Source organism: Mesoplodon mirus, assembly GCF_964341445.2.
Source record: "Mesoplodon mirus genome assembly, chromosome: X".
Lineage (NCBI taxonomy): Eukaryota > Metazoa > Chordata > Mammalia > Artiodactyla > Ziphiidae > Mesoplodon > Mesoplodon mirus.
Window position 1 is genome coordinate 135,416,956 of NC_138981.1, and position 17,890 is coordinate 135,434,845.

General features: G+C 42.8%; 1 protein-coding gene across 1 annotated transcript in view; it reads left to right on the plus strand.

The window, feature by feature from the left end:
• Positions 1–17,890, plus strand: part of AFF2 (ALF transcription elongation factor 2) — a 495,793-nt gene that overhangs the window by 378,803 nt on the left and 99,100 nt on the right. Inside the window, exon 8 of the mRNA XM_082609762.1 lies at positions 2,534–2,630. Coding sequence (XP_082465888.1) covers positions 2,534–2,630 — 97 coding nt within the window. The remainder of the gene's footprint in view (positions 1–2,533; positions 2,631–17,890) is intronic.

Here is a 17,890-nt window from a genome sequence, read left to right on the forward strand (position 1 = left end):
ATTACTTGCTAACAGTATTAATGCTGTACATTATTTCTGACTGTGGTGATGTTTCTAAACTAATAAAAGATACCCTGCATTATTTTGCGTTTTTATAAAGCATTTCACATGCATTAATTCATGTTATGCTCACCACCACCACCATATGAAAAAGTTTAATTATTATTCCATTTAACGGATGGGGGACACAGATGAGGCGCAGAGACAGCAAATGACTTACCCAAGATATCAGAGTTTATGATTAGCCCACAATTGAACCCAAACATCTTGATCCCATGTCAATATGTTTTGTTTTGTGGGGGTTTTGTTGTTGCTGTTGATTTTATTTCATATTCTGTCCTTTGTAAGTTACATCCTCTAGGAATACATTATATACTCTCAAGTTCTGGCTGGAGATGGTCTGGGTTCCATGTTTGCCACCATGATTTCCAAGCTGTGTGACCATGAACAAGTTCCCTAACCTCCCTAGGCCTCAGTGTTTCCATCTGGAAAATGGGAGTAATCATTATTATTACTATGGGAACTTCCTTCATAAGGTCCAAATCACGAATTACATGCTGCTGGTCAAATACTTAGCACCTTCCCTGACACAGAAATGGATCCTCTAAAGGGTAAGAATCATTTATCATTTATTTTGCTGAACACTTAGGTGTAAATTAACACTGTGTTCACACACACACATACACGTGTACACACAGAAAATGAAGTCCAGCATAGGTTGTTTTTAAATGTTTGAGTTCTAAGCTTGTGAGAATGATACTGTCTTCATGTAGCACAATGTGCTGTAAAGAATTATTTGTTCAGAGTTATAAGCCTGCAGCTGCAAAAGCAATGCCAAGATACATTTTGTCTCCTCTAAGATCTTCCAAACATCCATTAGTCTCTTGAAGGATAGTCATAAATCCTGCAAATTTCGTTTATCTGAAACCAACTCTAACAACTGTCCTTCCCACCAATCATCCTTTATATCCGTCTTCGGGTTTCAGACCTTAGTGAACTCATCCTGGTCTTATGTGGCTGAGCATGAAAGTGGAGGAGCTGGGCTTTCTTTGGAGGGTTTCTGGAACCCACTCTGACCTGAAGCTCTTTCTAACATTTGGACATAACCTCTGACATAACACGCTCCCCTATTTATCAAATTAGAAGCTGCCTTTCGCTTTCCAGCTTCCCTTCTGGAAATAACACATAGGTGGGAATCAGGAGGTGGGAGTTTTAGGACGTGCTGTAGCACTAAGTAGCTGTGTGACCTTGAGCAAAGCACTTGGCCTCTCGGAACCTTTCTTTGCTTGTCTGCAAAATTAGGCTGGTGGACTGTATCGTTTCTGGGAAGACGCTGTGTGGAAGGCAGAGGTAGATAAGTTACCGCGCCTGTGCACGTGGGAACTGGGGGCTGGGGGCGGTGCTCGGGGGCCAGCCGGAGCTGGCATCAGCCAGAGCTGGGGTGGGGAGAGGGAAGAGGGGTTCTTCCTCAAAAGTTTTTGTGGCGGAGGTGGGATCTGACTGAGCCATGGAGGAAAAAATAGGACTTCCAGAGTTGAAGAAAGGACTTCTAGACTTGTAGCTGAGCCTGACACAGAGTCTGGAAGCAAGAAAGAGCAAAGCATGCTCAGAAACTAGTAATCAGTCCAGAGAGGCTGGGGATGAGGTCTAAACCTGCGTTTAAGAAATAAAAAATATTGACACCAGTTGGTCTTTGAAAGGAGTGTAACTGGAATTTTAAGGAAATAAGTCACTCTTCCTGCTGTAGCTCAGATTTGGAGCTGGAGAGCGGGTGGCACTGGAATTAATATCCCTATAGAAACAGAAAGCTCTGTGTGCTCGGTAAACAATTTTGAAAGTGCTAGTTCATCACCCAAATTCAGACCACTCGTATTTTTCAGGTACCTTGCCTTAGGAGAGAAAGATTTCTTATCCACATCATGGGCTTATGTCTCTGGGATCAAATTTTACGGGAAGAGATGGGTCATATATCAAAAGGTTAATGACTAGCCATTTCTCGCCCAGCTATTTTGTGGCCACCGAGCTGCCACTGTTTAGAAGGCATGGAAAGGCAGTGGAGATTCACTGGGGCTTTTGCCTCTGCCATCCGGAGAGCCCCCGCAGGCCTTGACGTCAGCCTCTAGAGCTAGGGGCTGCCGTCGTGACCCTATTCTTTCATGGGAGACTTGGAGCATCTTTTCCTGTAGAGATCCAGCGGCACGTTCCACCTCCACAGTGATTGATCTGAACATTTATTACACTTTCAGTAGTAAAAATATATAGACTCCAGTCATCTCTGGAGATGCTGAAATAGTGCTTTTTTCCCCCTTGATTTAGGGGAAGGTAGAGAGGCAGGATGTGTGCCGAGTCTGACAGAAATATAAGAGCTCAAATATCTAATTAGCTGAAAGAATCTTGGTTCCCTCTGCACCTTTGACAGAATTGCAGCTGTCAGATTGGAGCTCCAATACTTTATCCTCGTCCCAAGATGTATCTGAGGATGATTTAGAAAAGACGCTTTTTAACGTCAATGCCACTCGGCTTTTTTTTGTAGGACACTTGAAGACGACCTGAAGCTGAGCAGTGATGAAGACGACCTTGAGCCCGTGAAGACCTTGACCACTCAGTGCACTGCCACTGAGCTCTACCAGGTAGGAACAGTTTAGGGCTCGGTTTGGGACCCACGGGGATGGAGCTAAAGGAACTGGAATGGTTTTGCCATCCAGAAGCCTACCCGCTTCATCTGTGAACTTTGGAGAGAGGGAAAGAAGCAAGGGCAGGCATAGTGCTCTGGAACAGGTCGAATCAGCTCACACTTTCACGTCTTTCCCTCTCCTGGACTAAGTATGGTCTTGAGTGCGGTGTAACTTTCCTGTAGTGACTCCACCATGAGGCCTAGCGCCCCCACTCATTCATTCATTCCTTAGGGTATAAACATGACTGCTCCGTTCACCTTTCCCAGGGGTGACACTTCAGGACACAGCTGACAATCAGTGCCCAGCAGCTTGCGGCTCACGTGAACCTTCAGGCAAAAGGCATTTGGCAAAAACTTGCTGCTGCCCTGTTTCCTTCCATTCTGCATCACAAGTATTTACAGTACTTACCACCAGATTAGGTGGCAGGAATGTGTGTTTTTAGCATTTCCAATGAGCCTGCACATCTTGATTTGAAAAAGCCAGGTATCATGTATGAATCATGAGAATGGCAGTGTAGGATGTGATATCAGTGATGCTGATGTGTCTTCTTTGGGACAGAAAACTGTCTCACGTGTGGGGTCCTCCTGGGTGTGCTGAGAGCCTCAAATAAGGAACACAGAAGGATCGCCTTTTTAAATTTTTTTATTTTTATTTTTATTTTTACATCTTTATTGGAGTATAATTGCTTTACAATGGTGTGTTAGTTTCTGCTCTATAACAAAGTGAATCAGACATACATATACATACATCCCCATATCTCCTCCCTCTTGCATCTCCCTCCCTCCCACCCTCCCTATCCCACCCCTCTAGGTGGTCACAAAGCACCGAGCTGATCTCCCTGTGCCATGTGGCTGCTTCCCACTAGCTATCTATTTTACGTTTGGTAGTGTGTATATGTCCATGCCACTCTCTCACTTTGTCACAGCTTACCCTTCCCCCTCCCCCTATTCTCAAGTCCATTCTCTAGTAGGTCTGTGTCTTTATTCCTGTCTTACCCCTAGGTTCTTCATGACATTTTTTTTCTTAAATTCCATATATATGTGTTAGCATATGGTATTTGTCTTTCTCTTTCTGACTTACTTCACTCTGTATGACAGACTCTAGGTCCATCCACCTCATTACAAATAGCTCAATTTCGTTTCTTTTTATGGCTGAGTAATATTCCATTGTATATATGTGCCACATCGCCTTTTTTTTAAAGCCAATACCGGACCATGTTCTTTCTACCGTGAAATCTAAGTTATAAAACTGAAACCAGGGTGTTTCAAGGAATGCTCATGCACTAGTGTTTCAAGATAGTTAACAAATACAGAATTCCTTATTCACTAAATATTTTCTGAGGAGCCTGCAAAGAAAAAATCTTAGGGAAAACTCTTCAAGGCTTATCTACTCCATTTTCATCTACAGTTGTTGACCGCACGAGAACTCCTACCATTCCGCGTAACTTTAAAATTGAGTACTTCTTCAATGTTATGTAGCCAAAACTTCCCTCTCCCTTTCTCCGCTTTATTCTGCTTGCGTTTTGGATAATATGTAAAAATTGCATCTTTGCAACTTTGGTACTTTATCAAGAACAAACACAGTCGTCTCCCAGGGTGCTTGTGGTACGTTTACTGAATGCAAGCAATCCCTTTCCTACCTGGGTCATGGACTCCAGAGCAAATGTAAAATGCACACTTAAATTCACGTGTCTGCCATTCCTGTTTTCTGCATTTAATATGCCAGTGACAAAAACATTATAATGGGGCTTCCCTTGTGGCGCAGTGGTTGAGAGTCCACCTGCCGATGCAGGGGACACGGATTCGTGCCCCGGTCCGGGAGGATCCCACATACCACAGAGCGGCTGGGCCTGTCAGCCACGGCCGCTGAGCCTGCGCGTCCGGAGACTGTGCTCCGCAATGGGAGAGGCCACAACAGTGAGAGGCCCACGTACCGCAAAAAAAAAAAAAAAAAAAAAAAGGACATTATAATGGTAAATAACCCCTCCACCCCAGTCCTAGGTCATTGATTTTGACAGATGCAAGATGACATTTTAATGAAAATGCTTCAAGCAAGTCATCAACAGTAAGTGAAGGTAGAGTTTGCATGTTGACGTCTTCTCTATGTGATTACACAAGTGCAGTCTCCTTTTTTGGCTTCTCGAGTTGTTATTTTCTGTATTTACCTGAAAAAGTGGCATCAGGTCAGTTGGCCTGAATCATCTGGGGTTTTAGGATGTATGCGGTGACCGTGTCAATGCCGAGGCCCTCAGGTAATCCCAGTCGGTGAGTGGGAAGCTCTCTGTGGCCTGCTTCCCTTAGCCTGCCACGCCTTCCCCACAAAGCTTCTCATTTGAAGGGGAGGTTGAACTGGGATATCTGAGGTAAGGCAAAATGACAGCTTACTCCCCCCTAGCTGGGTCCAGGGAGCAAGGTTATAAACATTCGCAAATGAGCCCTCGAGTTCGAGGACTAGTTACAAAGCCCAAAGGCTAAAGGCCAGGAGACAATGCTTTTGCAGTAGCACAAGCCACAGTGACAGCAAGTTTTGGTGAGTTCTGGCTTTCTGAGGCCCAGTATTCTTTTTCAAATACGTGTGGATTGACATCATTTTCCTTTTTTTTTTTTGTTGTGGTGGTAAAATCCACATAACATAAAATTCACCATTTTAAAGTCTACAATTCAGTGGCATTTAGTCCATTCACAAGGTTGTGGATCCAACACCAGTTCCAGAATATTTTCATCACCCCAAAAGGAAATCGTACATTAAGCAGTTACTCCCCAGCCCTTGACAACCACTAATCTACTTTCTGTCTCTATGGATTTGCCTTTTTCGTTTGAATGAAATCATACAATATTGTGACCTTTTGTGTCTGGCTTCTTTCACTTAGCATCATGTTTTTTAGGTGCATCCATCTTGTAGCCTGGATCAGTACTGCATTCCTTTTTTATGGCTAAATACTATTCTGTCACATGGATATATACTGCCTTTTGTTCATCCATTCATCAGTTGATGGACATTTGGGTCCACCTTTTGGCTTTGCAAATAGAGTTCCTATGAGCCTTTGTGTATACAGTATATATTTTTGTTGAACACCTGTTTTCAGTTCTTTTGCATTGAATCTTTTAATTTTTTCCAGTTCTTTTGATTCTTCCCCCTAGAAGTGGAATGGTTGAGTCCTATGGTAATTTATGTTTAACTTATTGAGGAACCACCAAAATCCTTTTCTTTTCAGGTGAGATAACATGGTGCCACATAGGTCATATGGTACTATTCTCTCATCTTGTAATTGGGACCATCATATCTCCGGCCACATCTATTTGTGGCAGGATGATTGGAGGGAAAAGCGTCCGAACAAATGCATTGGTACAATAAATGATGTGTCCAAGGGACCAGACCACACCATTGGTTTGAGCCGTCATTATACTTAGAAACGTTCTCAGAACCTGGTAGCTACATTCAGGCACATGTGGTTCAATAAAAAAGCCATTAGCTTTCTGGAGACATCCTCAGATCATCTCATGCATAATCGTTGAACCCAAACTGCCCAGATTTGGTGAGTACACACCAATCTTTCCCCCAAAGCTCTTAAGACCTAATGCTATGGTTTACAACATAAAGAATCCCAAGAGAATGCATTGCAAATGCAACTATGAAAATGAAACACGGGGTCGAGATGTGTCAGTTTCTAATTTGACATTTCAGTCCCAAGTCTCCTGCAATCAGAACACCCTCCCCTCTCCCTGCCCCACCACGAGCACCCCCGACGGCAGTATTGGCCATACTGAGCGGGTCCTGTGCACAGACACAAATAGGACAATTAGGATGTGTTTAAATGCTAAGTATTATTCCTGCAAACGGGAAAATACAGGAGGAAGCCTGAAGGGGAGAAGCGTAATATACAAACTAAAGATGCCAAACGGTCGGCCATAGAGAGTCGGGGATGTAAAATATATTTTTAACCAGATATTTTACCTTCTGGTGACTCTTTAATGTCAGAGATGCACAATCACATATGCACATAGTTTCAGTGGAAAAGCCATGGTGATTTTACCCTGAAAATATTTGTTAAAAGTTTGCGTGCTCTCTCCACATTCCCCATTGCATCTTGCTCCCTCGGTTGGGACTATTTGGGAAGCAGCTGTGTCCATGTGGTTTGGACATCAGTAGTGTGGCAGTACTGGCGCCATGGGGGAGAGTGAGCAAGAGAGCATAGGTGTGTAGTCGAATGGGTTTGAATCCTGGCTCTGTCACTTGTTGGTTGACCTTGGGCTGAAGACCTAAGTATCTGTAAAACGGAGGTAACAGAGGTAGCAATAGCACCTACTTCATTGGGTCATAGTGAGGATTCAGTGATTAAGTGAATGAATACAGGCCAAATCATTTGACACTATGGTTAGCACATAGTAAGTACTCACTACTTTACATCATCACCATCATCAAGATCATCATCATCATCGTTACTACTACTAGGAACAATCTAAAATGCCTCATATTTGAGAGACTGGATCCATTACTTTCCCTTTTCTTGTAAGGTATGGGATGTTAAAGAGAGCTGCTAAATTAACTACCTGGTAAACAGCCAGTATGTGGCAAACTTGAATGAAAAGATTCTGTCTTGTCCTAACATGTATTAGCTGTGTGCACCTAGGCATGAGGAACTGTAAGTGTAGTCATTGAGTGCATATGGCTTTTGCAAACTTATGGTTACCAAAGGGGATGGGGAGGGATAAATTAGGAGTTTGGGATTAACAGATACACACTACTATGTATAAAATAGATAAACAACAAGGACCTACTGTAACTCTACTCAATATCTTGTAATAACCTATCATGGAAAAGAATCTAGAAAACAATATATGTAAGTATAATTGAATCACTTTGCTGTACACCTGAAACTAATACAAACTGTAAATGAACTATACTTCAGATTTTTAAAATGGTTTAAAAAGAGCATGGTTTTTGGACTAGAAAAGCCTGGACTTCAATCCCAGCTCTGTCACGTAATAGCTGCATGACATCGGGCAAGTCACCTAACATCTCAAAGTCTCAGATCTCTCACCAGTACACTAGAATAAACCACTGTCGCCTAACTCATTGGAGTATTATGAGGACGAGACGAAGATCGTGTATAAGAAAATGCTTTGAAAGCCACAAACGCTATGCAGATCGGAGGTTGTTCTTCCTTATGGCCCTTTTAAACATTAACTGGAAGCCCCCTCTTTGGGGTCCATTGGTAAATAGATCTTGCCCTTCATTTTGGCCTTGGTGCCCAGAGGGATCTGCTAGGAACTGGGTTGAATGTCCTAACTGCACCCAAAAGACATCCATTGGGTATGAATGACGTTCCTCCCCTCTGAGCTCTGACAAGTTTTAACCTAGACATCCCAGGAAGAAAGGCCAGGTTGCCAATGACACTGCACCAAGTCCTCCAGGAAAATTATGTGTCTCTGAAAAAGAGTTTTTCTTCAAAGAACTGACATGGGTGGAGAGCTGAGTCATACCTTCAGATCACAGTTCTTATTTCTCTTTCTGAGTTCTCACTGGGCCCTGGAGAAAGGCTATAAGGGTCTGCTTTGACACTCTACTCTCACCTTGGTTTTCTCTCAGGAACTTCCCCTGAATGGAAAATAAATAATTACTTAAAGTTGACATCGGACGTTGGAATGTTCCAGAACAGTGTTTGAATTGGATGCAGTGTTTTGAACTTAGTCCGCATGAACATACGAGTTGCAGTATGTTCTGTTTTGTTTTTGAAGTCAGCTATCAATAACAGGGTTGGATGTAGAGCAAAGTGATTCAGTTATACACACACACACACACACACACATATTCTTTTTTGTAAATGAACTATATTTCAATAAAAATTTAAAACAATAACATGGTTGGGATAGGGGGGCTCCATGATGTCCATTAGCCAGCTGACTGCATTTTCCTTCTCAGCTGCCACTCTTGGCATCATAAATATGAAACCCAACCCTGGCCTTCTCCATACAACAGTTACTGAATTGCCATTTTCAAGCCAGTCATGCACAGCAGGCAGTGATGCTGTGATGAGTCCCCTGGGGTTTGGCTTGAGCACAGCACCATCCAGTAGGACAGGCTTCCTGCATGTGCATCGGTGTGGGGTTCTCTGCACACCCTCGCCCCTCATACCACTGAACCTGCAGTTTTCCTTTCGGTCCATTTTTCTTCTTATGTTTCTCGGGATTAAAAGAACTCCTGAAAATGAGGGGTTAAACCTGGAATCAATTCTCATTTACAACTGAGAAGCAGTTATTGATGCTGTGTTTGCAGTTCAGTGAAAGATCTAAAGATATAGACCTGGTGCTTCTCTTTCAATATGAGTAGCCTAGTCAGTCACAAATGTTTTTTTAACAAAGAAATTGTATTGACAGGTTTATTAAAATTGCCATTTTTGAAGTTTTAACCTATCCACAATTTGACCTATTCCAAAGGCTTCTAGAATGTGTGGTGGCCCAACTCCAGAGCCCCCTCCAGTACATACTCATAGAGCCAGGTAAACAGCTTCTTGATGTTTCCTTGCGTGTTATCCTGATGTTTGATTTACACAGCTTGAAGCATGTAATGTCTGTTATGCTCTGGCAGCAGGATGGTCTGTGATGCCTGGGTTTTGAAGCTGGGTTAGATCTGGGCACGGCCCTCCCATGCCCTAATCATCTCGGACTGGCTTTAGCAGCGTCAGCCTTTAGCATTATAAAGGCCATAAAAGAAATAGGTATTGTTAGAAACGACCTTTAGGGAATTCTAATATTAATACCATCTTATGATTAATGTGAATGAAACTGAAACCTTAGGTGACTTCATTTAGCCCAGTTAGAAATTCCGAAAACGGGCACTATGGCTGGAAATGTTCAATTAGTGACCAGGCTCAGCTAAAGGACTCTATAGATAAAGCTTGGAGTTGTGTGATGGTGCTTTAAAAACAGAGCTGAACAATTTCAATTTGCTTTGAGCACAAAGACATTCTAATGAGTTGTGTCTGGACACATTATCGTAAGTAGCTCCGATGTACCCAATTTTATTTAACCCAATCTTCTTTCTTTTTCTGCCAAGGGATTGCCCTTAGCAATGTGGTGCTTAATTCAAAGCATGTTACTGGGTACGTGTGGACTTTTCAACTAGACGCTAGTAGCAGAGCTGCACCTCAAGCCTGTGAACATTTACAGAAAAATATTGTCTTCGAGCTCTTTTCCTCCACTTCATAATTTTACTTTTTGTCTGAAGATCACTAATTACCTCACACATGAAACAGCTTGCTTTTAATCCAGGTTCTTGATTTCGGTTTTATACTTGATTCATTTTTGTTTATTTGTTTTTGTTCTTATTGTGGGACCAGCTCACTGGCTAGGTTGTTATCTGATCATTGCATAGGAAATGAATTACACGGTAGCAGAAAATCTGAACATTCTGGCAGCTTTGGGATGTGTTCCTTGTACCTGGGATGCATACTGAACTTTCCAAACCTAGTGGCTAAGTGAAATTCAAGCCCACTTTTCTGTTTAAAGTTTGCTAATGAAAAGGGGGGCAATACATTTTACTGCTGCTCTCAGCTGGCCCCTGATGCGCTGCAGTGAATTCATTCGTTGTGACAACAGATACTCTTCCCTGCTGTAATGCTTCGTATTTTTTGGCCACAGTTCTTCTCTCATCACGCTGAACAAGTTGTCACCTCCCCAAGGTTTCTCTACATTTCCATTTACTTTGTTATCAGCAGAAAGGCTGGGGAAGGCCTCTTCCATAATGATATCAACATAGCACCCACAGCAAGAGAGGTCAGCCCGTCAGGGCTATAAAAAAAGCGGGTGGATTAGGATGAAACCGGGTGCAAAATAACTTTGATAGAGTCTTTTAATGTAAACAGTTTATCTGTCATTGCCTTTCATTGAAATGCCCCACAAAATGATGGCGTTTGGGCTGTGAAGGCTGCAGAAGGTAGCAGAATAAAATCTGTACGGATATTTTAATTTATTCATTAAAGACAGGAAAGTAAATAGGATAACATATAAGGTTAATAGAATAACATTGGCCTTCATATTCCCAAGATTGTGTTTTCCATTTGGCTGTATTAGCATAGAGACTAGATTATAAGAAATTGCTTAGGGCTTGTATGATGTGATTTTTAATATGCTCCAGGCAAGTCTATGACTGTTTAGAAACCTGCTTGCTGAATTTTTTCATTGTAATTAGGTCTTCTTTTAGTGCCAAATATTTTGACTCGTAATCTCCATAGATTGCCTTTTTATTGTAATCTTCATAAAATGCTTTGAGCACACAGATGCAGAGGAGCACAACGTCTGCACACGTGTCATGTCCGTCACTGCTGATGACCAGATACTAACATCCACTACCACTTAGGAAGTGTCCATCTATGAGCATTTCCATCGCAAACCCAATGGCTGTTTTGCTTAGCGTAACACTTTCTCACCATGGCCTTAAATCACACATTGGCGAGGATGTGCTGCTTGCCCCAAGGTCCAAGTGGAAACAAAAATGTGTACAATTTGTTCTTTCAGAAACGATAACTCTCCAGTAGGACAGGGATGACCACAGCCTTTTGTCTACAGAGAGCACACAGCACATATCTGGCGCTGTACAGAGGGTGGTAGGGGGAGTAGCAGCCACCTCTGGGAAGCAGGGAATCATTAAGTCAATTAGAATCAAAGTGCTGGAAAGAACAGGTGTCACCATGTTACCCTTGTCGCTACCTCTGGGCTGCAGGAAATGGCTGGCCAGCACCGTTCCTCTCGCCCCTCTCATCCCCACTCTTTCTTTGGGTCCAAGCTTGCTCTTTTCCTTAAGCCCCTTCATTGCCCCAGTTTCGGCCCCAAATCCATGGCTGCAGCCTGGAGGGTTCTGGCTTAGTCATCAGCTAACAACCCCCAGGCAGTGTACCACGTGTACCTAAGTTTATTGGAGGTGTCCACGTTTTGAGTTCAATCAGGGTTCTAGCATCTGTTAGAGCAGTACGAATGTCTCCAGTAATAAAAACTCTTTGCCAAACTGAAAATGTAAGATTTTGAAATTTAGATGCTGGCTTGGAAAAATGTTCTGGGGCTTTGGTTTAGGGCCTAGGAATGCTTTATTCTGTTCCCCAAATATCTGCCATCTGCTGGAAAATCTATCAGGTAGGCTGCAGACACCCAGGAATCTTGTCATGAATGGAAAGCAGAATCTGTCTTCTTCTTAAGCAGATGTATTTATTTATTTCTATTTATTTAGCAAGAGCAAAGAGCAGAAGCACTGTAAGCACACAGAACAGGTATCCAAATTTGAGATTAGCTAGCAATCCTAGGTTAAAGATTCAAAATTCAAGTGGGTGGGCAGATAAAAGCAGCAGACCTTTCCAAAGCATATGGCATGGCATAATGCACGTATCATGAAGTATCTCATAGGAGTCTTTGGAACATTAGATATAAACATTTATAAACTTGCTCATAGATCTTATTTCTTGCTAATGGAGCTTGACTCCACAATGGAGGTTCCATATTTATCCCTGAATCGTATATGTATATATATATTATGTGTGTGTGTGTGTGTGTATATATATATATATATATATATATATATATGCTGAAATACTTGTGTGTGTATTAAAACATAGACTACCAGACCTTAAAATGACCACAGAGAGTCTTTACTCCAGCTGCCTAATTTTGCCAACAAAGGCACCGAGGCACAGAGAAGTCAGTTGTATTGTGAAATAACAGAGAATATACACATTGGTCTCTGCCCCTGGTTCCCAGCACAGAGCTCCTAAATCCTTCGTAATTTCCTAAGTCATAAGAGCATTAGGAGCATCTTTTGTTCTAGTATTTGGTCTCTGACCCTGGTTCCTGACCCAGGGTCCTACATCCCCTGGAATTTCCTGGGTGATAGGAGTGTCTTTTGTTCTAATGAGGTGACTCTTGGTAGGCTCCTGGATGTGGGCCAGCTGGCCACCAGAAAGACCAAGCCATGAGTGGAAGCTTGGCATTCCCAAGCCCACCCTCCCATTCTTTACGGAGAATGTATGGGGTTTGTGGAGCTTCCGGGGGGGGCGGTTATTGGAACCTCTGATGTATAAGCCAATTAATCAGAAGCATAGGTGACAACTTGGGCTTGAGACTGGCATCTGAAGTGGGCGGAGGCAGTCCTGTGGGACGGAGCCCTTAACCAGTGGGATGTGATGCTCTCTCCAGGTAGACAGTGTCAGAATTGAGTTAAATAGCGGGACACCTAGCTGGCGTTGCAGAACTTTGCCTGGTGTGGGAAAACCCCACACACATCTGGTGTCAGAGTGTTGTGAGTGTAGTCATAGTGTGAGAATAAAGGAGAAACGAGGGTGGAAGGATTACTGGGTTTTCTAATACAGATTGATGATAAAAATGGTTGTAGCATCCTTGGCCAGAGTATAATATGCTCTAAAGGGACAGAAAGCCTGAACACACTAGTATGCTAGTACTGAAGGTATATCATCAGTACTCGCTCCCATGTAGGTTTTGGCATACTTATATTATCGGGTACCTACTATGCACTAAGAATACGCTTCTCATTCTCCTGGTCACACATAGTAGAGAGAGAGCCTCTATTAGGTATTTATCATCTCCCAGCAAAGGACACATGTCATTTTGTGAGGGGTGCCTCCCTAGTATCAGGGGCAAGAGGGCTCGGATTGGCTGGGGGAAAGAAAATTGAATTTTCAAATCCACAAACCCCAGGGCAACAGAATAACTGAGTGCCACTTACCTTGGCCCTTCTAATGGGCAGAATAAATAAGCCAATGCTGAGCTGCTCTGCCTCGTGGCTCCATATTCACTCCACTTAGAGAATGATTAGTGTCGACAGATGAGTCTTAGGAGTGAAACGTGCTTCTTCACCAAAGACAGTTCATTTTCATTAAGTTACAATACATCAAAACCTTAGTTATAAACAAAATCACCAGTTGACAAATGCATCTTGCTAAAGGGTTTTGTATCCAGCAAAAGAGTCAGCCTAGAGGGAGCAAGCCTTACTGGAATTCAGGCACTTCTGAGTCCTGTTATCCCATCATCTTGGGGCCAGACCCTCAGAGAACTCCTACACATGCAGGGACAAGTAGGACCCGCTACGAGGCCTGTGTTCAACTGGCCTTGGCAGGGTCTTGAGCGGCAGGTTGGGTGAAGTTGATCAGGAATTCGATGACCCTGGGGAAGCTATGGAGGATTCATGATCAAAGGGAGCATAAAATGGGGGGTAACACTGGAGAGACCAGCGGCCCAAAGGAGAGGCAGTGGCTGTGGTCCCAGTGACAAGTAGTAAGTCTCCAGCAGGACCATAGCTGCAGGAAGAGTGAGGAGGGCACAAGCTTCTGCCGGAAAGCACTATGGAAATGTACCCTGTCTGGACCGCTCTGTACTCCCTCCTCATTGGGGCATGAATTCGAGCCTCGTGGGCAGTTGCAGGATGGATCCAGATGCACACGGTCCTGGAGCCTAGCTTTTCCTCCAGAGGCCTCTTCTCTTCTCTTCACAGAGCTGGGGACCCGCCGGCACTCTCTCATGCCCGGAGCAGTGCTCAGGCCTCTCAGACTCCACAATCAGCCCCGATTCTTTTACCCAGCCCATGTTTATGAAGTGACTATCAGGTTCCGGACACCTGGAACAGATTTCCTCCAATCTCTGCCTGTCAAAATTTTAATCCTGCCCCCATGGTGTCTAGCACAGGCCTACATCGTGTATGCATCGAAAAACAATGAATTAAATTAAAATCGGAGAAGCCCAATGCTCTAAAGCTAGGGAAGATGTTTTTGCTTCTTTCAGGTTCAAGATTCAAATACAGGATGTTTCTATGTTCCCTCCTGGGCACTCATCCAGAGGATTAAATATAGTGGGGAGTGTCTTCCTAGAGATTGTCATCCCTGGCTGTAAAGTCGGAAATTCAGGCAGGCATCCAGGTGTTGCAAAATGCTGAGTGACATTTTCTCCTGTTAAGCTGCAATCCTGGGTGTGTGTGCATGCTGCCAGCTGATACCTCAGCCCATAGGATATAATATAAGCCTCTTGATGTTTTACTCATTCCGGTGAAATCTATTTAAATGCTGCAATTAAGCAATTCATTTTTATATTTGTGCAAGTGCTCTCAGGATATGTCTCTTTAATTGATTTAACCAATTCGGTAGGTATTGATTTTCGACCATCTGAATACCCTAATGATGAGTTCATTTGTTAATAGAGGAGCTTCTCTTCTGAACTTAGCAATCAATGCAGTTTACCAGTACATGCCACTAAATGAAGGTATGGCTGTGTCTCGCAGAGTTGCCCCCATGAAAAATTAAAGGTAAAACATAGAAATACAAAACCAGTGCAACCAATTGCTCTTCTGTCTTCTTTCCATAATGCATAGTATCCAGTTATTTGAAACTATCTGAATGATGGACTTTTCACTTTTTATCCAGAAATGTATTGTATAGATGCAGTTTGGGTGTGTCTGCTAGTAGAATGCCAGGAAAAAGCATATAAACAGGAAATGTAAAAGACGTGCAAAACAATGGTAATAGAATCGCATTTTATGCTTGACCAACGGTATGATTATTGATTACGGAGGAAAGCAGTCCCTGACTACGTAGCCTTGTAAAATGAGTCCATAGCGCCAATCTCTCTAGGCCTCCTAAGTGCTTACTTTGATGGTCTCAACAGACAGGAAACATATTACACTGAGTTTGTTTTCTGTCAGTCTCAGGGGGTGTAACGTCATAAGTCTGGATATAAATGTTCAGGGAATGCTTCTTAAAAGCCCAAAAATATTCTCCAAATATTTTTATGAATATAGCATACTTGTCTATTGGACTAAAGTAACAGTTCATGACATGTAATCACTGGGGCAGAATTACTTACCGAAGAATTTTGTAAAAGTTCAGTCAGTATATAGAAGATGACTAGCAAGTTTCCTAAGTGCTTTATACGTAGTATTTTCTCCCTAAAGAAATATGATGTTCTGTCTGCCCTGGAGGATGGGGCTCAATAGAGAGCCACTTTCCTTCCTTCCTTCCTCCCTTCCTTCTTTCTATTCTTTCACGATAACTACATTTGATGGTTCATGTAATTCACTGTGGCCCTCAAGTCACTTCAGCTTTGGTGCAGCAAAAGGATTCTCCATTTAACAGAAAGACAAGGTCCTTCTTCTTTTTAGGAAGCTAGATTTAATGAGTGAGCAACTCTAAGCACGTCCTTAGCCACATCATCCCTCCTGAGGAAGTAAATTTGCCGCTTAGCAGGATACCAAGAAGAATACAATGCTGGTAATGAGACAGGAATTGGCTCATAAATACCCCTTGGAACGAGATGAGTGTCTTCTCCCTGGGAATATAATTTCTCAAGCTGCCATATCATGGAGGAGGTTCACTGAGGGTAGCATCCTCAGGGCTTCCCAACCTCAGGGTCAAATGTTAATGAAAAAGCAAAGAGCCCTGCTGGAGTGGGTGTGAGAGGAGGGATGGCTGATGAAGAAGTCACTGCGAAAAGAACGATGCTTCCTAGGCTTCCTTGCAGGAGGAGAGAGTGTGAGGGGCAATAGCATGTGCACTTGCGCCTCCACAGTCTCGGGTGTCCTGACATCTCTACCACCAACACCAATCCCAAGAAGGTTCAGGGCAGAGGCCTGTGTGAGGGTAGAGGGCCCTCTCTCCTGCCGGGCTAGGCCTGGCAGGATCTAAACACATCAGAGTCTTCATCGAGTAGGACTTTACAGACAGGAGCATTCTGTTCACCCCAGAACTGCTTCTGATATGGAGAGAGAAACTGAATGGCTTCTGTAATCCTCGTTGCATAGATTTGATACTACAGATTGATACTACAACCTGGTCACTGGTCAGAAAGCCCATCAACTCTCTGGCTATAAAAATGTATGCACCATAAGTTCTAGTTACCAAAGGGGAAAAGGGCTGGGGGAGGGATAAATTAGGAGTTCAGGATTAACAGATACACACTACTATGTATAAAACAGATAACCAACAAGGACCTACTGTATAGCACAGGGAACTATATTCAATATCCCATAATAAACTATAATGGAAAAATTTGAAAATGATATGTATCTGAATCACCTTGCTGTACACCTGAAACTAACACAACATTCTAAATCAACTGCAGTCCAGTAAAAATAAAAATGTATGCACTGACGCCTATGTGGAATGCGGTCGCAATCAAGATGCACTTTTTTGCTTAGCATGCTGTGGTTTCTAGAGCACTGTCGTCGATGTTGGCTACTCACAACCACCCTTGATGTAGACAAGGCAGGAATGATGGTCTTCATTTTTAAAATGAGGAAACTGAGGCTCACAGGTGTTAGCCGCATCGCTAACATCATGATGATAGGAAATGGCAAAGCTGGTAGCAGAACCCAGGTTTGTGGATTTCTAGCACAGCACTCTTTCCACTTATAGCCCATTGCATCTTGTTGCACCATATTGGAGTATGTTTTTTAACATCTTAATTTATTTTATCATCTTATCTTTTTAAATATTTATTTATTTATTTACTTTTGGCTGTGTTGTGTCTTCGTTGAAGTGCGTGGGCTTCTCGTCACGGTGGCTTCTCTTGTTGCAGAGCACCAGCTCTAGGCATGCGGGCTCAGTAGTTGTGGCTCGCCGGCTCTAGAGCGCAGGCTCAGTAGTTGTGGCACACGGGCTTAGCTGCTTCACGGCATGTGGGATCTTCCCGGACCAGGGCTCGAACCCGTGTCCCCTGCATTGGCAGGTGGATTCTTAACCACTGTGCCACCAGGGAAGTCCCTTTATCCTCCTATCTTATGTTGGAACTTCCTTGATGGCAAGATAAGTATCATGTCAGGGAAACGTGGCACGAAATAAGTAGAATATAGGTTTTAAAAAGCATATAGACATTACAAATTAAAGCAGCATAAGTGTTAACTATCTAGCCTCCATTTTCCAATCAGTTTAAATTACTTTAATGTATGTTTTAAACTCAAAATTAGCTGTAATCCCAATATGTAACCCTCTTAATGCTTGGTGAATCGCACTGTATCATTTCATTTTGATTTCCCTCCTTTTGCAGGGTATATCACATTCTTGAACATGTATCTGGAACTTGTATAAAAGGAAAAGAGGAATTTTCTCCTTGTATATTTTCTAGACTAGTTCTTTTACCTTAAAGCCATATATATTTTGCATGCAAATAATTCACTTAACTTTTCTTCAAAGTCTCTTAATAATTCCTTATAGCGTGCTTAAAACAAAG